Source organism: Phocoena sinus, chromosome 7, assembly GCF_008692025.1.
Source record: "Phocoena sinus isolate mPhoSin1 chromosome 7, mPhoSin1.pri, whole genome shotgun sequence".
Lineage (NCBI taxonomy): Eukaryota > Metazoa > Chordata > Mammalia > Artiodactyla > Phocoenidae > Phocoena > Phocoena sinus.
The window spans coordinates 28,110,001-28,137,250 of NC_045769.1; the positions used below are offsets into that span (position 1 = coordinate 28,110,001).

The 27,250-nt window shown below is 36.6% G+C and overlaps 1 protein-coding gene across 1 annotated transcript in view; it reads right to left on the minus strand.

Moving 5' to 3' along the window:
• PTH2R (parathyroid hormone 2 receptor) overlaps positions 1-27,250 on the minus strand; it is a 105,811-nt gene that overhangs the window by 16,275 nt on the left and 62,286 nt on the right. Inside the window, exons 7-9 of the mRNA XM_032637652.1 lie at positions 26,192-26,345; positions 19,183-19,243; positions 12,009-12,075 (exon numbers count right to left, since the gene is read on the minus strand). Of these exons, the coding sequence (XP_032493543.1) occupies positions 12,009-12,075; positions 19,183-19,243; positions 26,192-26,345 (282 nt within the window). The remainder of the gene's footprint in view (positions 1-12,008; positions 12,076-19,182; positions 19,244-26,191; positions 26,346-27,250) is intronic.

Consider the following 27,250-nt stretch of genomic DNA (forward strand, 5'->3'; position numbering starts at 1 on the left):
GCAGCGCTGTGGAAGCAATGTTAGCTGGGTATTGTCATTTGCCATTCCTTATTTCTGGAAAAAATAAAGAATTACAAATGGCTTCAGATGGGCCAAACTGAAACTCCGTCCATATTAAAATGCCCATGACCAGGGACTCTGTACTCAAGTCAGTAGACCATACTAAGTAAATACCGCAAATTCCCAGAAACTTATTAAAGAAGACACACACCAATTAGTCCATTGGTTTTATAACTCAAAGGACAGCAAAGTGGATTATGGAAAGAATTAAGAATTAAGAAAAATAGAACTTGCTGCCTTAAAAGATAGGTAAACAAAATACACACACACACACATGCACACACACATATTGATACACGCAGTAACAGCTGAATGAATTTCCAAAAAATTATTATAAATAATTTAGGAGAATATAGGTTAACTAGAAACTAAGTTATTTACTACTTACTTACTATTCTAAGTGTTTTAGGTGAATTGACGCTTAGTCTTCACAGCAGCTCTATGAGATAGGCATATTGCCCCCATTATACAAATGAGGAATCTGAGTCACAGCTTACACAAATTATGCATGATCACACAGCCTGCAAGCGGCAGAGCCCTAATTAGTCCCATGCAGCCTGGATGCATAGCATGGACTCTTAACCACTGCACCAAACTGCCCATAAAATAGAGTTGAGTTAATAGCAGATTGAGATGGAGACAGAAATTTTTTAAAGAGCAGGATGGGTTAAGAAAAGATTGTAAAGAATCTAACTTATAACCCAGTTTTAAAGTCAGTATTAGAAACCTAAACATTAGGTCTAACAGAGTAGGAAAGTGGATTTAGCAATTTAGAAGACACTCGAAGAATCTTCCCAAATGAAGGGATGAAGAACAAAGACTTCTGTGATGAGGGATAGATGCTTACATGGAGAGCATGGAATTCAGAGTCATTATGAAGATTATTTCTCTTTCTGAAGGAAGTGATAAATAGAACAAATCAATGAAGACATAAAAGAAAAAATCCTGCTCTAAAGAAAGATCCAAGTCTGCAGAAGGAAAAATGACTCTATATATGGGGAAATGGAATGAAAAAGAACAACACATTCTCGTGAGATTTTTTAAAAAATTTTAAATGAAATATCATTCAAAGAGAAAAAAATCATTTAGAGAGTCCTTGCATATCTCAAGTAATCTTCTTGGAGGAAAAATTTTAAAGCTGTTAATAAGCCAGTAGCACATAGAATAAATTTTATGCAAGGGTGGTTTTAATAAGCCAGTAGCACATCGAATAAATTTTATGCAAGTGTGGTTTTAAAATAATGCAAATATAAACATTAGAGTCTCTGTCAATTAAATTTTTAAAGATTTATTCAAAGTGAACCACAGATGAGTTTCAAAGTCAAAATTTCAGCCATGAAACCTCTGGCTCCTCAGGCCATCTCAGAGACTGCTCCTAGAATCACCTTTGCCTGGATCATTCTCCCTACTCCCTCCACTCTCTCACCCTTACTAGGACAGCTCATTCTCAGGCTTTAAGCTGAATGTCACTTCTCAAAAGCTATTCCCCACACCCCAGCCCCACCACAGCACTCGTCACATTTCAATGTCTGTCTCACCCACTATGCTTAAGTTTAAGGAGAAATTGATGCCTGTTCCCCCCATCTCATCCCCACTGCCTCACACAGCACCTGCCATGTTCTTGGTGCCTAATCAAGATTTGTTAAATGAGTGAATGAATAAATGAGTGAATGAAATGTGCACTCTCTAAACCCTACTTATATTGAGGTAAATCAGCATATCCCCCTTTAATGTAGAATTTTCACTTCTAGGTGTCTATCACAAAAGACATAAGTAGAGAAAGAAGTCAAAATTTATGTACAAGAAATTCCACTGTTATAAAATATATTTAAAACTATCTATTTACACTTAAAAATTTCATCAACGCCTTTGGATACACAATGGGGAAGATGTGCTATCTCCCCTTTCCTGATATTTCCTCCTAGGGAAGGTAGGTCAACTGATGTGCACTTCTGTTCTCCCTACTCCCTCTTACTGTCTCCAACCCTGGAGAAGATGGATTGAAGTATTTGATGAGTGAAAATGGGACAAATACTGAGTTTGCTTAACTCAGCCCATCCTTCTTTTCTTTGGGAGCTTGCAGTGAGCAGACTTTCTCTGCAGCATCTCCAGGCTTAGAAGCCTGCCCCTCAGCAATCTGTGCCTGGGTGGGCAGATCCTGCCTAATTATGGGGTTCTTCAACTGGCCCACTTGGCTAACAGACCAAAGATCACAACTTCCAACCCAGACTCTAACAGCTATAAGGGTTTTACTTTGTTTCTCTCTCTCCTCCTTTGTTTTATATCTCGACTTATTTAGAATCTGAGCAGCAAAGAGGGATGCTATGTATTAGCTGCCCTCAGAGATTCTCTAAATACGTCACATCTCACCCTATATATTGGTTTCTTTTTCAATATCATGAACATGAGAAACATTTCTGCTTTGTTTATATGTGTATCAATTCTAAATGTTGAACATTTAAATGATAGATAATAAACTCCTTAATCTATATCAGCTACTATAATTTGATTATCTGTATAATAGATATGAAGACAAAATATGTAGTTCACTTCTTATCCGTTGGAATTCAATTTATAACTTAGGGGTAAATGCTAGAGCTTTAATTTCACTCAAGGTTCTATAGTTGACTGATTTAGAAAAGGAAAGAGATTATGGAGCAGAGATTTTCCTCTGGGTAAAAAAAAAAAAAATTGTATTTGTAATTCCATCAAAGATCAGAGATTAAATTTTATCCATTTTACTTAAAACTTCTCCCTTACCAGTCATCCCTCTCATGCTCCCTTCTTGTGCTTCATGATCGAGCCTCCTTTAATAACAACTGGGCAGAAATGAATCACTGACTCAACAGCAGCTGAGAAGCTTATGTTCTGTTTGTCCCCTTCTTTTCATATTTTATAAAATGCACTGGATATGAATTTTTAAACATATCACTTTAGAATTCTTCTTAAAGGAATTTATTAGAAGTACCATCTTATTCCATCTGCCAGAATTCCCTGAGATATCCTTTGACAGTTACATGGAACAAAACATATATAAGAAAAAAATTGAAAGTCTGGAGCTCTCCATTTAATGCACTCTGAGTAGCATGCAGTCTCCTCAGGGGCCACTACTTAGTTAGTCATTCAAATTAGATCGTTATCCATAGAATGAGCAAGCCCATGACAAACACCACAAACTACTTGTTGACCACAGACATTAGTCCTTAGCTTGGGTACACAGTGGTGCTGTAAGCCATGGTAGACATCTAAAAACAAGCAAATATACCAATAACAAGGAAGGAAGGAAGGAAGAAAGGGAAGAAGGAAGGAAGGAAGGAAGGGAAAGAAAAAGGGAAGGGGGAGGGAGGAGGGAGAGGGAGGGAGGGAAGGAAGGAAAAGAAAGAGAAAGGTAGGAAGGAAGGGAGGGAGGAAAGGAGGGGAGGGGAGAGGGAAGGAGGGACGGACTATTGCCCTGTATTTTCCTAAAATCCATCAACATATATAAAGCAAACTATAAACTCTCACAGTTATCAGTTCTCTGTAGGGTTATTTAAAGCTCAAAAATCTCTGCAATAGTGTTGCCAGATTAACATCAGGCAAGAGCCCCCCACCAGAATGCTTCCCAACATGGACATTTTTTGATTCTATGGATTACTTTTGAGGAGTTACCAGAAAATGAACTACTGCCTATAGAAAAACAAGTACATAAATTCTAACATCTCCGCGAGTGACTGGCCCTGATTTCCAATTTCAGTGTCTTTAATAAAAGCTTTGGGTTGGTTTAAGACTGAATCTTGGATTTTCTATTTTACCACTCCCACTGTATAAACACTGCTTAGATGTATGTACTATAAGAAAAGTAACTCTGGAAGAAATTTTGACCCTCCAAGTATAAAAGATATATTATTAAATAGTAATACATTAAAATTAGTAATTAAATTAGTAATACATTTACATTTTTATTGATGATATTTACCTTTTCTTGGCACCTTTAAAAAAATAGTTCTTACTGCACATTTGCATTTTAGTTCAGCTAAGATGAAGCAACACATTGTATAGAGAAATATTTTGGGAGCTTGTGGTCTCTCCAAAGGAATGGATTTATATGAATTGAAGATATGGGCTTGACTCCTATCAAAAGAAGAAAAAAACATGGATTGCTGTCACCCTGCTCATGGTCACCAACTGCTGAAGCACTGATGTCCCTTTGTTGCTCACCTTAGTTTAACACTGTTTATGGTTGTTCCAATTTTAAATATTTATTTATTTGGCTGTGCTGGGTCTTAGTTGTGGCACGTGGGATCTTTGTTGTGGCGTGCGGGGTCTTCAGCTGCAGCATGCGGCATCTTTCAGTTGTGGCATACGGGATCTAGTGCCCTCATCAGGGATCGAACCTGGGCCCTCTGCACTGGGAGAGCAAAGTCTTAACCACTGGACCACAGGGAAGTCCTGGTTGTTCCAATTATAATGCAACTCTTTAATTCCTGTATCTTTCTTTGGAAGCCTGCATCAAGAAAATGACCTCTCATACAGAAATCTGAGGACTTTTAAAATATCATAATTGATGTCAGAGTCAGTCAGATAGAATTACATACTTAAAAGTGAATAGCCAGGACTTCCCTGGTGGTGCAGTGGTTAAGAATCCGCCTGCCAATGCAGGGGACATGGGTTCGAGCCCTGGTCTGGGAAGATCCCGCATGCCGTGGAGCAACTAAGCCTGTGCGCCACAACTACTGAACCTGCGCTCTACAGCCCGCGAGCCACAACTACTGAGCCCACGTGCCACAACTACTGAAGTCTGTGCGCTATAGCCTGTGCTCTGCAACGAGAAGCCACCGCAATGAGAAGCCTGCACACCGCAACAAAGAGCAGCCCCTGCTCACTGCAACTAGAGAAAGCCCATGTGCAGCAATGAAGACCCAATGCAGCCAAAACTAAATAAATAATTTTTTTTTAAAAAGTGAATAGCCAATAGCTCTCTTAGATAGATTGCCATACCTCCAGACTAGTTCATTTAATCCCCGTTCCTGATTTTTCCTTCCAGGGAAGGCAGCTCAACTGATGTGCATGTCTGTGCTCCTTAGTCCCCCATACTGTCTCCATCCCTGGAGAAGATGGGTTGAAGTATTTGATGAGTGAATGTGGGAAGAATACCGAGTTTGCTTGACTCAGCCTATCCTTCTTCATCTTGGGAGCTTGCGGTGAACAGATTTTCTCTGCAGCATCTCCAGGGTTAGGAGCATCTTGTGCCTGGGGCATCATCCCCATAAGGCCAAAACCCAACTCCAATCAGATCACTATCCTGCTTAAAATCTTTCAATGTCTTATAATTTTAAGGAAAATTCCAATGTCCTTATAGCACAGAATACGAGTCCAATCATGATTCAACCCCCATCCACTTCCAGTCTGATCTCTTGCATTTTCCACAGATGCACCCATCCTTCCAGCCACAGAAAATATGACCTGTCCATTTATACCCTTAACGTTCCTGAACACATGACACATATCTGACCTCCCACAACCATGTGGACACTCACTGGTTACACTGGTCAGGCCTTTTTCAGTAACTCCAAATTTCATTGTCAAAGGAACTGATCTAGTTCAGCGTTTTCCAAGTGGCTTAGGGTGTCACCACCATGATTTTGGCCATATCAATATTATTCATCTACTATTATTTACTTAATACCCTTCTTCAAGCAATCCACTTTTATTAAATTATTTAAATTTCATATCATTACCATCAGTGGAAAACCAATAGAAGCTGCTACAAGCAAGAGGCAACTGTAAAAATACAATGGAAACAAGTCATATGAAATTTTACCTAGACTGGGTTGCCTGTCCCCCACCTCCATCCCCCAAAGGAAGACACCACACACATTAGAAAAGTGTTAAAGACCAGTATCAAAATGAGACCTCCAAGATGTGTTCAGAAGGGTTGGAGAGGGACCAGTATTCTCAATGTTAAGTGATTTTACTTAATAACCTTGCACGTATGCACCAGGGTATGTGCTCTCACCCTGGCAAACACTGGCAGAACTTAAATTCAATTACCACAAACAGGGATAACTGTGGGCTCTGGAACTACACTGCCTGAACCTGACTCTGACTACAGCACTTTCTAAATGTATATACCTAAGCTAGTTGCATAACTGCTCTTGGACTCAAACTAAGAATAATGAAAATACCAATCTCAAAGTTGTTTGAGGGTTAATGAAGAAAACGTTTTGAGATAAAACATGAAGCAAAAAATGCACTCCAAAATATTTATTCATCAAATGATAAATAGAAAGAGATTTAACTCTGTCAAGGGACAAAAGAAAAGACATTTTGGTAAAAATCAAATTGAGCAGGGACTAGAAAGACCATTTGATCACACATCAGAGGATGATGAATGAAAGGATGGAGGGATGAAGCCGACTAATACAGGATGAAGGAAACAAGTAAAGACAAATACCACAGAGTTTCTGTTTTTCTTTTCCCTAACCTGTAAATCCAAGATCTCAGATTTCTACTAAGACCAAAGCTCTCTCCACCCCATATTACTGGCCTCTTCAAAGACCATCTTGTAAATGCTCATGAGCAAATCTGCTCAATTTTACAATCTGTATTTTTATGTCTGTGGTTTTATTTCTCTTCAGCTATTATAGTCTCTTCTGGTTGACACCAGTGAAAACGTAGGTTCTCGGGTGTCAGGGGGCAGTGTCCCGCTTGGTCGGGATTTATCACCTCTGCCAACTTCACCTTCACCACTTCTAATCCATTCTGCCCTGCCTGTGGCTTCTCCTGCTCTGTGGGCCAAGCACACTGTTCCTCCTAATGCTGCTCTGGGAGGCCCAGGACCAAAACAATGCTTCATGTCCCGTTGTCAATTAGGAAATATTCCTTTCATATTTTTTTAATAAATTTATTTTTGGATGCGTTGGGTCTTCATTGCTGCCACAGGCTTTCTCTAGTTGCGGTGAGCAGGGGCTACTCTTCTGTTGCGGTGTGCAGGCTTCTCATTGTGGTGGCTTCTCTTGTTGCAGAGCACAGGCTCTAGGCATGCGGGCTTCAGAATTTGTGGCACGCGGGCTCAGTAGTTGTGGTGCACGGGCTTAGTTGCTCCACAGCATCTGTGATCTTCACGGACCAGGGATCGAACCCATGTCCCCTAGGCAGGCAGATTCTTAACCGCTGCACCACGAGGGAAGCCCATTCCTTTCATATTTTAATGCTATATAGAACTTAAAATCATCTTCAAATCAACAGCAAGCTGTTGAGGGTGAATAATTAATTATATTTAGAGACATTTATTTTCAGAACAAAAATTAATGTTTCAAATGACCCTAATTCTCTTAAACATAATTTTACCACATATGAACAAAACACAGAAAACCATCGTGCTACAATTTTAGATTCTATGATTCCAAAATCAAGTTGTTCCTTCCAAATTTGTACTAAAGTCTGTCATTATCTCTGAAATTCAATTCTCTTGATACGACTTCTTCAAGTTAGAACCTATGAACACTCATCCATACTACGAAATGCAAGACTAAAAAACAAACAAACTTTTATTCTAAAGTTAACATATAAAAAATTATAAATGTAGCCATAAAATTGAAAAGATTATTTTCCCATAACTTCAAGAAAAAATTCTGACATGCTTTGGAATGTAAGTGAAAAGAACATGGTCCAAAAATGCAGGTTATAGTCTTTGTTTTGTTACACTGGCTGTGTGACCTTTATCTGTGTGGGCTTTAGTTTCCTTCTCTAGAAAATAAAAAGGTTGCGTAAAATGGACTCAAAAGTTCTGTAATTATACTGGCTTTCTGCTCTTATTTCACTTCTTCCCTCTTACCGTGTCCCAGAATATTTACTTTGTATGCATGTTTTATTTTTTCAGCAAGTGTTTATTGAGAGTCCACTCTGTGCCAGGAAAATTACAAGGCATTAGAATATAGAAGTTGAGAAAAATATGGTTCTTGTTCACAAAAGCCTTTCAGTTTAGTGGGCAAGATGGACATTCAACAAACAATCAGAAGCATTATACTTGATGATGATCTTGAGAAATAAAAACCTCACCGTGCTCTGCGGATTATGATAGGTGACCTAATTTTGATTGGGGGCAACAAGGAAGCCACAATGAAGAAGTGACATTTAAAGGGAGGAGTAGAAGGAAGCATATCCCAGCCTTCCAGGGGTACAGGGCAAAATGAAGAATAGTCTTGAGAGGGGCAGCCATGGAGAAGTTCAAGGAACCGAAAGGGAAACAACGAGGCTAAGGCAGAGAGCATAAAGGGTGCAGGCATGAGTGACAGGGTCTCCTCTGGACTATCAGGGATGTTGGCTTTTATTATAAGTGCGGGATGTAAGCTTTTTATTATAAGAGCTCACATTATTTACTGTGAGCTCACTAGGTAGGGACATTGACCCTGAAATTAGAATCTGAGCTCCACCACTTACTAGCTGAGTGACCTTGGGCAGTTTCCTCATTTAGAGTTATTGGGAGGATTAGATCAATCAATGTAAATGAAGTGTTTAAAACAGTGCCCAATGGTGGTAAGCACTTTGCTGTGTATGTTGTTATTATTAGTATCATTCTTCCTGGCTTCAGGACACAGAAGAGCTCAGAGGAAGGAGTACTACACTCCAGGTGCTGAGACCAGGGCTCCAGGTGCACCACGTCCCATATAGGCTGTTTCCACAGTAAAGTGAGGAAACCTTAAGAGGAACTGAGATAACCCTGAATTGTAATAAAGAAACAAAAATATAACTTTAAGTGAACAGAAAGGTGCTCTTGAATCTCTTCTCTGATTTTTGAGATTAAATGGATGTTGTAATATTGGAAAAATATTTAAGAATTCTTGCTTTGCATTGCTCATAATATTAGTTCTAGAAGACGAAAATGGCATCCCACCTAAGTTTCCTTCAAAATTTATTGAGTGTACCATCATTTCTGGTTCTCTTTCATCAATGGTGAATCTTTCAGAACCTCTATAATCACCTAACTGTACTGTTTCACATTGCAATTTAGAAACCTCAGCAAATAAACTTCTCATCCACACTGCTGACGTAAGTATCTAAGATCTGTAAATAAACAACAAAGCTTTGGATAAAAATCAACTATTTCAGTGAAAAAGGTCCTATGATTTACTTTTCTCTCCACTGTTCTTTGCTTCAATTCCTAGTAATTTTACAAAGATCCCTTGGATTTTAATAAGCCCTTCCTTTTCACCAAATGAAAACACAAACTTAATGTTCTTAAATTTGCCTCATTTTTATAATATTTAATTACCTCTTATTTATCAATTCAAGTACAAGGCACTGAAGACACAAAAAGTATTAAGACATGGGTTATCCCTTTAAAAAGATGGTAGTAAGAGATGGAGGAGCAAACATAATAAAGGAGGAAGAGAGAGAAAAGAAAGTTAAAGGCCTGGAAATGCAGACAAGTTAGCACATCAGTGCATAAAAGGGAAATCAGAGTAGTAAACCCCAGTTAATTTATAAAGTTAATTATCTTCTTTAAGTTTATTGATAATCTCTCAGGGATATAGTTTATCACTAGGTTTGATGGGATGGTTTATCACTACATTAATACAGCAGCACTTCATTAAAATTAATGAGTTTCTAAACTGAAGTCATTCATTCATTTATCCACAACCCATTTTTAAAAATTTTATTGTAGTTGATTTACAATGTTGTGTTAATTTCTGCTGTATAGCAAAGTGACTCAGTTATACATATATCTTCTTTTTCATATTCTTATCCATTATGGTTTATCATAAGATGTTGAATATAGTTCCCTGGGCTATACAGTAAGCACCTTGTTGTTTATCCATCCTATATACAATAGTTTGCATCTGTTAATCCCAAACTCCCAATCCTTCCCTCCCCCACCCCCTCCCCCTTGGCAACCACAAGTCTGTTCTGTATGTTTGTGAGTCTGTTTTTGTTTTGTAGATATGTTCATTTCCACAATCCATTTTTGAGCTTCCCCTAAGACTTAGAATCGGGTCTAATTTGATAACAGGCTGCTGTAGCAAGGGTACAAACTGGCTTCTCTAAAACTTCGGTACTTTATTTTCCCCTCTATATATTTACAGCAATGAGCTTCTGAAGTGAAGATTCCTCTTCAATCTCTTCTACCTTGCTATCTGCATTTTTCCTATGAATAAATAAGCTTTTACCTGACTATCTGGATAGATCTTACAAAACCTCAACCACATTAATGGCTGTACTTCTGGATCCATCATGCCAACATGCTGACACACCTTGTCCAAAAGAAAACAAAATGAGAAAAGTAAGAAACTGGAGAACAAAGAAACACTGAAAAAATTGGTTAAAAATCAGGCTGCTACTATTTACAACAGCCAAGACATGGAAGCAACCTAAATGTCCATCAATAGATGAATGGATAAAGAAGATGTGTTGTGTGTGTATACATATATATATATATATATATATTATATGTGTGTGTGTATACATATATATGTATACACACACACAATGGAATACTATTCAGCCATATAAAAGAATGAAATAATGCCATTTGCAGCAACATGGAGGGACCTAGAGATTGTCATACTAAGTGAAGTAAGTCAGACAGAGAAAGACAAGTATCATAGGATATCACTTATACGTGGAATCTAAAAAAATGATACAAATGAAAATATTTACAAAACTGAAATAGACTTACAGGCATAGAAACAAACTTATGGTTACCAAAAGGGAAAGGTTGGGGGGCGCATAAATTAGGAGTTTGGGATTAACATATACACACTACTATATATATAATGGATAAACAACAAGGACCTACTGTATAGCACAGGGAACTATATTCAATATCTTGTAATAAACGATAATGGAAAAGAATCTGAAAAAGAATAGATAGATAGCTAGATAGACAGATAGATATAGATAGATATGTATTACTGAATCACTTTGCTGTACACCTGAAACTAACACAACATTGTAAATCAACTATACTTCAATGAAAAAATAGACAGAAAAAAATCAGGCTGCTATATTACTTTCAAATTATTTAACATTTAATATTGGGACATCAGTCCTTTTTTAAAGATGTATATAATCTTGGGTTAATACATGAAAACCAGGAAAACACAAGGTGGTATAATTTCTTCATCAAACCACAGAGAAGCTAATACCATAAACTCTTCAGGGAAGGTCAAGAGTAAACATTTCTTTTTTCTTTTTTAATTTTTATTTTATATTGGAGCATAGTTGATTAACAATGTTGTTAGTTTCAGGTGCAGAGCAAAGTGATTCAGTTATACATATACATGTATCTATTCTTTTTCAAATTCTTTTCCCATTTAGGTTATTACAGAATATTGAGCATTTTGGTGAGTTTTGTTAGACACAAAGTGTGTGATTTTGTTTTCTTTTGTAACACAGACATAATATACAGGCAGATAAGTCCCATGCAATATGACTGCCAACTCTAGTCTTTTTTGGACTAGACAGTCCAAAAGAGTATGGAATCCTCTTAACTCCTTGGGAAAAGTATGTGAAATAAAAGCTTTAGGCAATGCTTTATAATAAATCACACTATCATTTTTCTCTCTCGATAATTCCTCTGTTCTCTTGCTATTACATCTTTGCCCCCTCCTCCTACCTATTACCAGGTGATCAGGTGGTCAGAACTTTATAAAATAATGGCTGAAAAGGGGGAAGAGTTTAAGGACCGCCCCAACTGCTTGAATCTATAAATGTTCATAGATATTTTGAAGTCCCGGAATTTTCCCTACATGTTGGCAGATTAAAGGGAGGGTATGCGCTTTCTTCACGGATCGCAGTGTCAGCCATGAATAAGGGTCTGATCCCCAATCCAGACTTTCCCAACAGCTATTGCTGTAATGTGAGGTTTAGGAAACAAAGTGACAGACAAACTTTCTCTGGGTTTTAGCAGTAGTTTAATTATGCATCTTTTTCTTCTTTATTTAAACTATACAGGTTTTCAAACTTACCCCGATAGCTGCTAAGATTGGGGCTTGATAAATCCACTTGATGTCTCCAGCACTAAGTTCCCAGCATCTGAGACATGAAAAAGAACTTCCATTAAAGAATCAGCAAAGCAAATAAGCAGTGAGAGGTAACATTTTGTTTTACCAAAAATTCCAGACCTAGGTTTTTGATTAAGAAACAAGTAGACAGGGAAAAAAAAAATCTCCTAAAACACCCAAAACAGTAAAAAAAAAAAAAAAAAAAAAAAAAAAGTGTAACAGTCCTGGTTTCCATACTATTAGCTACTCCTTGGGGATAAGTAAAGTATTATAAATAGTGGTTTATTATTTTTATGAAAGAATCAAAACTATGTTTCTAGAGCCACAAAAAAATTAGTCTTCTAAATGTGGTACCACTGATTCTTTATTTTTGTTATCACTGGAAAGATCCATAACAATTAAACCTTGTTGATAGAGAAAGTCCTCTCACTTTCAGAATTTACTCCATTGGTTGTAGAACACGGACATTAGTACATTCTTATCCACAGAAATGCAACAGAAAACTGACAATCATGCAAATGATTCTTGTTGATAGGAATGTAGAAGAAACCTGAATGCAAATGATTTTTGTCCACAGGAAGGAAAATTAGCTGTGTTTGGTGGAATGTAATTGCTCAGTGATCTGTGAATATTGACCAGTTTTTACATTTATTTGTAAAATTTTTTCAGTGTACCTATTACTAGATATAAACATGTAATTCTTTTATTTCTCCTTTGAACAAGTTACAACATCTTAATGGTTTCCTCATTAATTAGTGAGTTAAAAAATCTTGATAGGTGCTCATTTTATATTTGCATTAGATCATGATTTTATCTTCTATTTTAAAAAGTTAGTTTTTAACAGTACTTAATAAAAACACTATTTGATTTACTTATTTGTTATATTTATTTTCTGCTTCCTGCTCACTCCAACTAGAATTTAAGTTTACATAGGCAGGGATCATTGTTGTTTTTGTTTTCTGTTACAAGTGCCTAGAACAGTACATAGCATGTAGGAGGTCAATAAACACTTGTTGAATTGAATTGAATTCAAAGTAAGTTAGACCCAACCTCACCCAATCTGGTTTGCGGTAAAGGTCTTACAGTAGAATAAATGGAACAGAGTTGAGAAAAACTAGTTCCACTTGAAACTTTAATGTAGCACTTTAAATGGTTTTTTTTTAATTAAAGATACATAAATAAAAGCCTTCAGTTTCTTTCTCCTTAGACAAAACCTAGCATTGATTGTGGTAACAGTAAATGAAATTTTATAAAGAAATTTTAATGATATAATGATAATTTTTAAATTCTGGATAATAAACTTATTAAGAAAGTTACTTTTAAATTAATGAACAAATTATGAACAACTATTCCTTGAAGGTAAAACATTTTCAGTACACATGTAATAACAACATACTTTTTAAATATAATTTTGTATATAGGCAATACATTCTCATTTCAAAAAACAAACTATATAAAAAGATAGACATTGAGACATCTCAGTCCTCCCCATGTTCCTGTATACCTCTGACCTTGCCTTTCTCCTTACAGGTAACATCTTTTATTACTTTATTGTATATGCTTTCAGTATTTCTTTTTGCATATACAAACACATACAAATATTATAATCTTATTTTCCCCATCTTACAAAAATGCAATGTACACTCTGTTCTGTAACTTGCCCTTTCCTTTTAATAGTATACTTTTGATTTCTTTCTATATCAGTACCAAGAGAGCTTAGTAGCTCAGCATTCCATTGGAAGGAGGTACCACAGTTAAATCAAACAGACCCCTAGACCAAAGTGTAATTCTGGTCCAGCCACACTGAAATCTGCAAAGTCAATGGGCTTGAAGACTGAATAAGAATGGAAATCAAACACAGGAACATTTTATACTTGCATACACCTTACTTGTTTACACATTATTGAACATTGCCCATATTATTTGTATGCATCTATTTTCCACATTGTTCAGCCAGACAAGAAAGATAAAAGTGTTAGAGTCGTGCAAAACATCTATCACACCACGCTAAGAAGGCTTCCCACTGTAAGGAAAGTGGCACATATTGTGAGAATATAAATTGAACTTTGATTCACTAAATTTTGGATTTCATAAATTTGGATTTCATAAATTTTCTTTTCAGCTTTGACATCTGGTAATAGCTTCATAATCTTCCCTCTTTGCTTCAATGACATTTCATCGTGGTGTCTCCTAACACACCAGAATTCAATTACACAATTTCAGCTCTACAAAATACTTTTATCTGGAAGTAGGTCAAACCAGCTACTTCTAAAAACAGGAAAAACTTGACTTTGATCATTTTCAATGTCAAAGTTTCAAATTTGCCCTTTGATAAGAGGCAACTGAGGTTTCAGATATTTTAAAGAAAATGCTATTAATCCTTATTTTTCATTAATCCTTCAATGTCCCAGCTCACACCATGTTTGTTAATATGGCTGAGAAACTACCCTCTGTCCAGATTTTTTTAAATAAATTTTAACACTCTAGGAAATGCAGGACTAAATGTCGGTAAAAACGTAGTTCTGAATGGTAGAGCATGAAACACAGTAGTCTGTATGCTGAATGGTAAAGCAGACAGATTAGAAAGTATGATTTCCTGCAGCCAGGACTGGAAACAGGAAATGCATTTTTCCACCAGAGGGATCCAGGGAATTATATTCATTGAATACTGTATTGTCTCCACAACTCATACTCTGATAAGAGTAGAGGAAGTGAAGTTCCCTGAGAGCCATGCAGATTTCCTAGGAATGATGGAGTGTATCTTTTCTTGGTCCTTTCAATTGCAAGCCCTAAGGTTCCTGCTGGCATCTCTTATCTCCTTTGAATGAGCAGGGAGAAGGTAATAAGTTATCTTGTAAGGTGTTTTTGCTTTTGTAAGTAAAAAGAAAAACAAAATTATTCACTTTTTAAGTCATTTGTCCCATCTAAACTACCCAATTATCTTACCCTACCTTAGTCAAATAACACTTTGATAGAATTTTAGAACTGGAAGAGACTTCTTTTGTATATTCTATAGAGTTTAGAGTACCTTCTAAAACTGGGTCTTATCTGCTTATCTCTAAATGTCTAAGATACAGAGAAAGTCAGAGTTCTAGCTTTGAAAGGCCAGATTAGAAAACTATAAATCGCAACTATAAGAGACATGAGCAGGGGCCCCATCTGTCCTTTGGAGATGCTCCAAGTCTGCTCTCTCCACTTGAACTTTGTGACATGGCACTATACATAGGTCAGATGACGACACTCAAGAAAACCCACAAAAACTTTTTAACTTAGACAAGCTAAATTTCATGAGAAATCAAATCTGGCAACTATAAAATCATGCCATGAATGTGGTAATACAGTTTTATTTTCTATGCAAAATAAATATAAAATGACCCCTTAACCCAATTATCACACTCAGATCAGGGCACTATAGAATTCAAGATTTTATTCTAAGTAAGGTAGGAATAAATATTTTATGCAGAAGAGTCACATGATCTAACTTATATTTAATATTTTTACATTAATACATCTGGTTTAGGGCAATATTTAGTATCAGTTGTATTTTTCAAAGTATTACACACCTAATGGATTTTTTCTCAAAAATGATAAACATATATTTATTTTTTCAGCAAAAAGACAGGATTATTAATGATTTAATATCTAGTTTATGATTTTTTAAAAAATGCAAGATAACTAAGAAAACTAATTAATTCAATATAAAATGTACTATGAATATATTTGCTTTCTTTCCTTGCTCAAGGCCTGGAATAGCTGTTGAATGGATGAATGAGTCAAAATTGCTCCAGGCTAGCTGTAGGCTTTGGAGATGTAACCTGATATCTCTGGGTCTCATTCTATTCATCTCTCAAATGTGGGGATTGGACCAAACAATGCCTTCCCTTCTACCTTCTCTAAAATTCCAAATCTAAGTGATTTGGTTACACATCTCAGGGTAAAATTATTTATCATTATTTAGTACCTCTTTACTGACTCAACCTCCCTCCCTCCTCTAAGAAATCAAACAGCAATGCTGCAAGTTTTCTTTGAGATTTCCAATATCACTGGGTAAATGTAACAATAATGATAACAATGTAGATAACGTTAACCCCCAATTGTCAACAAATCCAAATGGCATAAAGAGATAAAGTAAGTAAAAATGAAACCCTGCGGGACCCTACTGGGTACAAGCCCCTCTGTGTCCCCACTTCTTGTTTGTAGAAAAAAGCTTTAGTCTCCAAGGGTTTCCCCAAGTTCCAAAGAGCAGACTCAAACAGTTACTAATTAGTGAAGTGAGAAAATGCAGAAACACAGGAAAAGCAGTCAAGCAAGAAAAGTAGTAATAGCTTGAAGAGCAGAGTCACAGGACTCCTAGTTCCTCCTGAAGGGATACAGGTAACAATCTGATGCATATCTTGCGTTGTTCTGCAGAAACTAAGACCCCTACCCTGTGGAGGATGTTGACTACATGCTGACCACAAGCATGTAGACCCTGGACTGGTTGGAACCAGAAAACTGATGATTAAGACTCCTAAAACATCACCTTGTTACCTCACCACCAACCAGTCAGAAGAATGTCCCTGAGCTAACCATGCACCTGTGACCCTCATCCTAATGTTGCCTTAAAAACCCTTGCTCCAAAGCAACAGGGAGTTCAGGTCTTTTGAGCATTAGTTGCCCATTCTCCTTGCTTTGCATCCTGCAAATAAAAGCTGTACTTTTCCTCACTACAATCCAGTGTCAGTAGATTCGCTTTGCTGCTCATCGGGTGAGTGAACCCAAAGTTCAGCTCAGTAACAATAATGCAAAGCCACAACCTAAGTGTCCATCGACAGATGAATGGATAAAGGAGTGTGGCACATATATACAATGGAATATTACTCAGCCATAAAAAGAAACGAAATTGAGTCATTTGTAGTGAGGTGGATGGACCTAGAGATTATCATAGAGAGTGAAGTAAGTCAGAAAGAGAAAAACAAATACCATATGCTAACACATATATATGGAATCTTAAAAAAAAATGGTTATGAAGAACCTAGGGGCAGGACAGGAATAAAGACTCAGACATAGTGAATGGACTTGAGGACACAGGGAGGGGGAAGGGTAAGCTGGGACGAAGTGAGAGAGTGGCATGGACTTATATATACTATCAAATGTAAAATAGCTAGCTGGTGGGAAGCAGCCGCATAGCACAGGGAGATCAGCTTGGTGCTTTGTGACCACCTAGAGGGGTGGGATAGGGAGGGTGGGAGGGAGACGCAAGAGGGAGGAGATATGGGGATATATGTATATGTACAGCTGATTCACTTTGTTATAAAGCAGAAACTAACACACCATTGTAAAGCAATTATACTCCAATAAAGATGTTTTAAAAAAAAAAAAGCAAAGCCAGTTAAGTTCTAGAACTGAGGGAAAGCTGATGAATGGGAAGTTCTGGAGCAAGGCTGCACCTAAAGATAATGATCTGTAGACTTCAGATTTGGGGGAACAGTGGTACGTTCTTTGTAGAATTCAGGTGCTCACATGATGTGGCATTTTTTTCACTGCACAACTGACAAAATGATTCTGAAGGAAATACTCAATGACTCAAAACAAAGGTACGGGCTCAAAGAAAGAAAGAAGCAAACAAAAAGGAGTTGCTGTCAGGAGATGTACACGATCTGTGGATATTAAACTGTATTCTGTTAACAGGGAAGAATGCTCAGCATTACTACATCTATAAGTTAAAACTGTCTCTCTTTAAATTGCCTTTTCATGTATCATAAGTGTATTAGTCTGCTCGAGCTGCCATAACAATATAGTATAGACTGAGGGCTTAAACAGCAGACATTTATTTTCTCACAGTTGGAGGCTAAAGTCTGAGATCAAAATGCAAGGCACTGTCATCTTGCTGTGTACTCATAAAACCTTTACTTCATGTTCATACACAGAGAGAAGGAGCTCCCTCGCGTCTCTTCTCATGAAGACACTAATCCTATCATATCAGGGCCATACCCTTAGGATTTCATTTAACCTTAATTACCTCCTTAAGGGCCGTATCTCCAAATACAGTCACACTGGGAATTAGGGCTTCCCACATATGAATTTTGGGGAGACACAATTCATTCCAAGCAATACGTTTGACCATGAAAGCAAAGAGCAGGCACTGAATGCTTCTCCATGTTCTCCTTTACTTTCTTTGACTCACTATTACTAAAAACAGAAATAATATGAAAAAATGAATGTTTCAGTCTCCATTCATCACGTAGCACCCAAAGAGAAACAGACAACTGGGGGGCTAGTGATTCCCTAGGAGGGATTCCACTTCTAATGTGCATTTTTTTTATCATTTAAGAATATTTAATTATGCTATAGAAGACAAGAGAACAAACGGGGTGGATTAAACCTACAGTTTGCATTAAATGTAGATCAGTAGTTAGTAAGTAGAGCACATGCATGTTAAGCACAGGTACTAAATATCTGGGGCAACTGAGCACTAAATAATATATAAGAGGCACAAAGTATCCCCAAATATGCAGGAAGTACTTGATAGTCTTGATGTCTTAATTCAGCCACTGACTGGTGGAACCCATGGCCACATATCCTTTGCCCAAAGAACGCAAAAAAAACCCAGAGCTGCTCAGCAGGCTAAGTGGCAAGCTAGAGCCATGGCCAAGTGAACTTGCCCTTATATCTCTCTGAGACAGCAAGTGTGTGTCTCCGGCCCAAGGCACCTTCTGTCTGTGGGTCCCCTTGTTGCAACCACATTTCTGGTCCTCATAACCACACCATCAGTGGGGAATGCTGATGTGGCAGAGAGAGTGAGAGAGAGACCGAGAGGAGATACGAGCACTGCCTATCCCAGGACTCAGGTAGTGCATGCAGTCCTTTCACCTGTGTGCATGATATCCTAAGTGTGTTAACTCACCCATCTCTTTCCCTTTGCTTCTCACTGTATGTTTCAAATTGATTTCATAAACCATGGAGTTTATGACCATCCTAATCGGGCCTGTGAGTCTTTCTGTCCCATGACTCTGGGATGGATAGCTTGCTGGTAATGTATCAGAGGCTACAAGGTAATTTCCCACATAACGTCCCTAAAGGGCAATGTCATCAAGAACAGCAGCAAGTCTTGAGAAAACCCCAGGCTCTTGCTTTACCTCTTCATGTTTCCACTCACCTTGCATCAGCCAGAGTTGCTCGTGCCACAGCCCAGGCTATAACAAATGCTGCTGGGAACCCTGCAATCAGAAGAGGATTCAGAGACCATATTTCTTTTGAGATTAAGGGATTTTTTTCTTATATTCATCACATAAAAATATACTATTAAAAGGTGAGAGAGAAAAACAGGCATGAAAAATGTTGCTATGTGAATATGAAAAGTCCACTTAATTTTCATCTTGTCCGTTTGAGAAGGTAGTGGTACACTGATGTTATTAGTTCTCAAAAATCTAAAGATGAAGACTGGCTCTATTTTCCTTTGAAGGGTGTAAGGTTAAGCCATGTATGGAGGGGACTGAAGTTCCCGGGGTCAAAGGCAGGCGGTGGTCGGTGCATCCAACTTTGCCTCTTGAAATGCCGAAAGCCACATGCTTTCCAAGAGGAGTGAAGCAACAAGAGGGACTCATGAGAAGTGGCAGGAAGGCTGTTGTTCTAAAATATTCAAATTTTCTCATTCTAAAAGTTGAAGGCATAGAGAGGCTATACCGCAAGTTACAAAATTAGGAAGTTTTGATCAGTTTAGCCCTTCTTTTTTTGTTTGTATCGGCTCCAGACAGAAGCATTTGCAAGCACTGAAAGCTTAGCAAAGGGTGGTGCTATATTAGTTTGATGATTTGAGCATGACATATTTGTCCTTCATAAACAATAAATACCTATGAGCTTGCAACATCAACTCTATTATACTGACTTTCCATGAGTTCTTTGCCCCCAGTAAAGGTTGACTCCTCAGTTCACGCTATACCTGGACTCTGACATCACAAAAAAATCACAAACCATAACTTTTATGCAGCACTGCAATAGAAGATCAAAGGATTTAATGGATAACTCTTCATTATGTGGCCTTTTAGAAAGAAGTTTAAAAAAAAGGAAGAGAAACCATAGGAAGCACCTTACAAAGAGAGAAAAAAAATTTAACTCAGAACATGTTTTAACACAATATTCTTTACCTTTTAAAAAATACATTTCTAAATTTTCAGATATATTTTCTAAGCAAAAAAAGTAAACATAAAAATAGATTCAGATGAAAAAAATTTCAGAAAAAAATTAAAATAAGGTGATATCCCACAAAAGGGAATTTCTTTGTTCTCCTTAGTGATCTAATTGAATTTAACCACAGCCTGCCTGTGTGGCTATTTAATTTTATGACTCTATATTCCAATTTTATTTATTGTTTTTATATAACTCCTTTTTTAAAAATTCTGCTCGAATTCTATGTTCTAGGAAATTTTTGTCAAAAGAGATTTACCCAATTCTGGTTAATTCTTAGGTTCAGTTTGCTATTCTATTTATCTAGTCCACCTATCCATCCATCTGTATAAACATATATCCACTAAGCACTTATTAAATGCCTTTTCATTTGTTAAGAACTGATGTAGTCTCAGATGAGTAAAAAAAAGAACAGAATAAACAATATTCCTGTTTTCCTGAAACTTATATTCTGGTATGGGAGGCAAAATTAATAACACAACTTCAGTTATCAATTAGCGCTATGAAGAAAAAACAAGAATGATACTATGTAATGGAGACAGCATGGCTCCTTCTGACAGAATGGTTCAAAAAGGTCTGACCTGGATACCTTTGCCGTTCTACTGCCTTGGTTATCTTTAAAAAGTGTCTGCCTTTGATCAAAATGTTCACATTTTCTCATTTGCAGGTCTTCATCTTCTGCTTCCTTTACAATCTCCTGATCAGGCAATTTCCTGAATGATGTTCTATATATAGGACATTGATTAATGGTGCTGGATTTGGAATTATGTCTTAAATGATAATTATAGCAAATACTTTATATCAGACACCATGTCTTAATGAAATTGCTTTTCTCATCCTCTTGGAAGACCCTCATTCACAAGATGAGCACAGAGACAACCATGGAGGAATAAAGAACAGAAACCACCTTGAGGCTTTCTAAGAATTTTTGGTCACCAATCTTAGTATCACATTATTATTTAATTAAGAACATATAAACAAAGGGAAAAATCTTTGAAATCTAGACGTTATTTTAAATTTAAGTGTTACTTTAAGTAAATTTAATGTAAATTGGAATGTTATTCTATATTTGCATTTATCTTAAGAGCTGAGTTATTTTCATAAAATACATCAGTATAAATAAGTGATTCTCAGAGGGAGGCGATCTCTGGTCTCAGAATAAGTAGACTCGAGTTTTGGTGTGGCTTCATTACTATTCTCCCTTAAAATGAAGGTTTGGACTAATAGTAGTCAAAAAAACTTTAGCAATTAAACACTTTCTTCAAATGAAAACTTATACAGCAGCCCACCACATAAGCCAGAGATGCCTTGAAGCCAAAGTGGGGTAAAAGGGCCTTGCCATATTGGCCCATGTAATTTTATCTTGTTTTGGACACTTCAGAGGCTTCATAGAATCCAACCTCAGCCTTACCATCCTCCTGAAATGCTACTGTGGCATTGCAAAGTCATAGCTTGATCATAAAGTGTAGAGTTAACCCTAAAAATTAGAAACCCATCATGACATGGGGATTCCCAGATTTGCTACAGACATACAATGTCTTACCAGAAACCTTGATTCCCCTGGGAATCCAGTCTGTTGACTGGTCAGACATGAAGCTCCAAGCTATGTCTTCAGTTCCCTCTCTACTCACTGCAGGATGCTAGAATTTAGTATCTATCACTTGCTGATTCATTCTTTGAGGAACCTAGAAATTCGTCTATATAATTTTGATAGAATTGTTCTCAAGTCTCATAGGACTCTAAGGCCAATACTGAATGAGTCTTTCCTCTCTGTAAGGAAAACTGCAGAGCCTTTAAAGTTTTCCATTGTTACAAAGGTGAGTGTCTATTTATGAAACTTCAGAAGAGTTACCCTCCCCTGAAATGGAATTACTACAGTAAACAAAAGAAATCTTTAAAAAATATATCTAATTCATAGTCTAAAATCTGATCTAGAAGAAGAGTAAGGCATTATGAAAAAGGACCAATCTAAAACGAAGAGCTACAATAGAAAAGAAAATGTTTACTGAATTAAATATTGCCAGTGGGCAGAAACTGTAGATCAATTGGTGGAGAGGAGGTGGAATCTTGAAACCGGGTGAACCCACAGAGATAAATCTACATAATGGTTACAAATATAAATTTAACTATAATTTATTTTCTTTTAAACAGATAATAACCTGTAGAATTTTTTAATGATAAGTAGTAAAACCCCAAATTACATCTTGAAGGTCTGGAAAAAGCAGAGAGAACCAAATTTCTTATCTTTCATAAAGCAGGGCCAAAATATAGATCTCTTATTGACTCTAATGGTTAAATATAATTTTAACTTTAAGATGACTTTAAGGTAGAATTAATAGTGGCATTAAAAATCATAGGGCAAGGGAGAAACAGTTTTTCTAGATTTTTAAATTCAGCTTAAAGCAAACAACGAAGATTTTTAATTGTATAAAGGTGTTATATTGACTATCATAAATAATTTTATGAAGAACAGATTTTATAAATTAAATATTTTGAATATAATACATATGATGAGAATAGGCCTACAAAAAATAAAATAACCTAAAGGGTCAGACTCCATGCTTCTTGTGTGCTGGGACTTTAACATATATCTTGCATTTCAATTATATATACTGCCAAATGGATGATCAAAAAATGTTTGCTGGATTGAAATAATTTTATACAGAGATAATAAAACTGGAAGTGTTTTCTGATTATTTTTCTCCTGATTATTTTAAGATAATACAAAATATGAAAATATTCTACAAGAAAGCTTGGCAGCAGGGACGTGACTACGTGGTATAACCAGGATAGGTGCTTTTATATGATAATACATACATTCTGGCATCTCATCTGACAGGTGAAAATTAAGAATGGCTGCTAATACAGAGGTAAATTACCACATTCAATAAGGATAAAGAAACAAGAATGACACTTTTTTTCCTATTATGTTGTATATTATATCCCCAGTACTTATTTATCTTATAACTGGAAGTTTGTTACCTTTTGACTGACCTTTTAAATATAGAATTAAATATATTTTTTAAATATGTAGTTGGAACTGAGAATAAAGTGCCTTATTCATGAGAAAATTGAGCAGGGATAGGAAAAATTAAGAAAATGGTTAGTTGAAAGAAAAGAAGCATAGTCATCATTAGAATTTGCCTTTACTCCTCTACACATCTTGTTTTGTGATAAAGATATACAAAAAAGTCATTTTAAATATCTTCCTTCAATTTACTAAGGCAGACATGGCATATGTTCCTCTTTAGATGGTAATTTCCTTCCTTGCCAACTTATTATTAAGAACCAGCAAAATCAATGTAAATAATGCAACTCCACATATCATTACGAAGTGAGTAATAAAGTGCTGAGTATTTACCTAGCTGAAGAGAGCTTAAAGTTATAATAATTGGGTCCAAATGAACAACAAAGGAATCCAAGCAAATTCACTTCTCTAGTGAAGCCAATAAATCACTGGAAGAAAGTATGAAACTGGGTTCACTATGGATTAGTCTAGCAAAGGATCCTGCAAAGCAGCTATAATGTCTTGATATTTATTTTTCTTATAGAAAGTTGGAAAAATGAGTCTGAAATAAAAATGATATTTTAAAATCATACTCTCAGTGTTGAGATAAGAGAAAATAGTCTATTAATCAAATAGACTTGGATATTTACTTCAGTAGCAGAGAGAAATTCGTAAAAGAATATTACTATTTTGGGGGGCTTCCCTGGTGTCCGCCTGCTGACGCAGGGGCCGCGGGTTCGTGCCCCGGTCCGGGAGGATCTCACATGCCACGGAGTGGCTGGGCCCGTGAGCCATGGCCGCTGAGCCTGCGCGTCCAGAGCCTGTGCTCCGCAACAGGAGAAGCCACAACAGTGAGAGGCCCGTGTACCGCAAAAAAAAAAAAAGAATATTACTATTTTTTAATTATATATGCCCTAGCCTAGAGCATTTATTGTTTTGGAGTTGCAAAGAGAGAAGCTGGAAGATAGACCAACTATAGCACCATAACTCTGTAAAGATTACTTGTTACTGTTTTAATTGTGGTTAATTACATAATATTGCATGTAAGATGCTTTTTGTAAAGTGATCTTCCATGTAGATACTACTTGCTTTCATGCATGTTCTTAAACCATTTGGTGAAATGAGGATTTCAAGTTGTGATGCTTCTCTACTGTAATTGTCACTCTTATGACAAAATTTTGTGGACAAATAATTAAAGTTGTAAAGGAAGGTGAGAACCTCATACTTACATAGAAGCTCACTGGAACCCTCACTGTTTTTTTTAAATTCTCATTTTCATAGAAAGATTTGAAAACTAGTTTCCTGGGTTTCAGTGAGGCAAACTCCTGATTTTACAGAGCGACAGACTGAGTGATACAGCCCAAATAAGAGCTGACGGGGAAATTTGCTATCAAACCAATATGTAAATAAAGAAAAACAAGTTTATTACTAGTGTGACCAATGTCATAGAAAACCAAAAAATAAAATGGAACTCAGACAAATTCATTGTTGAATTTTCAATCAACATCTTTACTAACTTCTAGTAATTATGTGGGTACACAGATATAATTTTGCCTTGAAGGCAAACTACAAAAACTGTTGAGAAAATTTCCAAAGAACCCTAAACAAATAAAGTGTATCTTTTTTTTTTTTTTTTTTAATAAATTTATTTATTTATTTATTTTTGGCTGTGTTGGGTCTTCGTTTCTACGCGAGGGCTTTCTCTAGTTGTGGCAAGCGGGGGCCACTCTTCATCGCGGTGCGCGGGCCTCTCACCGTCGCGGCCTCTCCTGTTGCGGAGCACAGGCTCCAGACGCGCAGGTTCAGTAGTTGTGGCTCACGGGCTTAGTTGCTCCACGGCATGTGGGATCCTCCCAGACCAGGGTTCGAACCCGTGTCCCCTGCATTAGCAGGCGGACTCTCAACCACTGCGCCACCAGGGAAGCCCCAAAGTGTATCTTTTTTTATTTTAGTAACTGTTAGTCAAAGATAAGGGAGAGCCTAAAAACAAACTGCTTTCATAAATTTTTATTCACAACAATTATTATTTCATAATAATTAACGCTTGACAGTAAATTGACCCTTTGTCTTCTTAAAGGTTATTAACTAACAGGAAATTCAATATCCTTTACTTCATGTTTTCAAATGTTAAGACAATATTAAGACAAAACAGGCCAAAAAATTCTTATTTTGATGGGGAAAAAAACCTTCAAATTTAATCTTGAGCCACTTAGTTGATTTTTTTCCCTGTGCTGAGCACGTCATAATTTGGATATTAAAATAGCAGTTGTTAATATTGAGACTTCTTAATTTTAACCACGTATGAGTTTTAATTTTTCTTAAATTATAACAAACGAACAACATCCTTTCTCCACATCACATTGAGTTAGTGCCTAATTCAGTAATCCCTCTAGTACTGACAAGGCATTTTTGGAATGTGAGCTGAATATCCTTTTTTTTAATTATTTATGCCGCAAGTAATTTGAATTATTTCCTTCCAAAAGACATCTACGTAATTAGTTTGTAATTTGCATTGTTAAATGCAGTCAAGATGGTCCTATAAATTCCTTTCTGGCATTCTCATCATATGACCTAGAATTACAAATCAAAGGTGCATCATTATAGCTTAGAAATTCAAAAATCAAAATTTTTAGGATGAAATTATTGTTAAATCAAGATATTGACATAAGATACGATGAGCACAGCAGTTCTAAATGTGCATGGCTAACAAGGTATTTCCTCCAAAGAATCCTCTCAAGAATCTGGCCTAAGAACACTAACCCTAAATTAAAAGTGAAAAGTTTGTTACCACTGGGAGGATTATAGACTTGATCTTAACACATTTCCTGAATAATTAAAGAGAAAGAAAGGATAAAGATAGAATAGGGAGGGATTATTTCGGGAAAATGACAGAAAGAATGCTAATGACAGGCAAGACAGAAAGCCCTACAATCCATAATCCAGTTGAAAAGGAAAGGAGACAGAAATGCCTTACCCCAGCCTATCAACGTGAAGCCCCACAGGTACTTGGTGTCCGAAAAGAACGCCACAAAGATTAAACTATGCAGATAGAGGCCTTCCACCAAGATCCAATAGTAGTTTGTAGCCAAGAAGTAAATAAACATCACAACAGCAATCTTGCACCCAATCTGTTTACAAATAAACCAACATTGCACCATATTAGAATTCCTAATCATACTGGTTCCAACATTAGACCACTAAAAAGCAGTTCCTCCATTTATTTTTTTATAATCTAATATCTCTTATACCTGGGAAGGCCAAGACTTTTGAAAGAGACCAGAACAAAGTTATTTTAACATAGCATTTCTAAGACTGCTGGCTTGATTCTATTTTTAAAATAAGATTTTTATTCCTTTAGAAGTTACAAGAAATCACTTTTCCTTAAGTTTTCTTGTTTATAAAAATACCTGATCATCAGAGAAAATTAGGAAAGTAAAGGAAAGCATAAAGAGGAAAACTTAACCATCATTCTACCATGAATTTATTTCATTCTGGTCTTTTTTATGCCCCAAAAGTTAATGGCTTAAAATGATAAACATTTAATATGTCTTATGAATCGATTGATTGGCTAGATGATTCTGCTGATTTGGGCAAAGCTCAGCTAATCTTGGCTAGGCTCACTCATAGAGGTCTACCCTCAACTGACACACCATCACACCTACTTCATTCTAGTTCATTTAAAAAGTCACAAAGCCAATCCAGAATTAGAATCAGCAGAGACAACAACGATCTACAGGGCAAAGGGCAAAGATACCGACAGCATTAATTCACACCATCAATACAATCAATCTATTCTACCTAATTTCCAGATATATTGCTTCAATGGTGATAATGCTTCTCATTAACTGAATTATTGGGTGATTCTACTTACTAAATAACAACAGGACGTTTAAGAGCAGAATCAAGTACCATGGAACCTTATTTGGGAAAAAGTCTTTGAGGCTACAATAAAGGAACTAAATGCCCTGGGTTTTTAAATCCCAAGCTCCTGGTCTTGCAGGTGGGCTTTTTACTTTTGAAAGTGGTGAGCCAT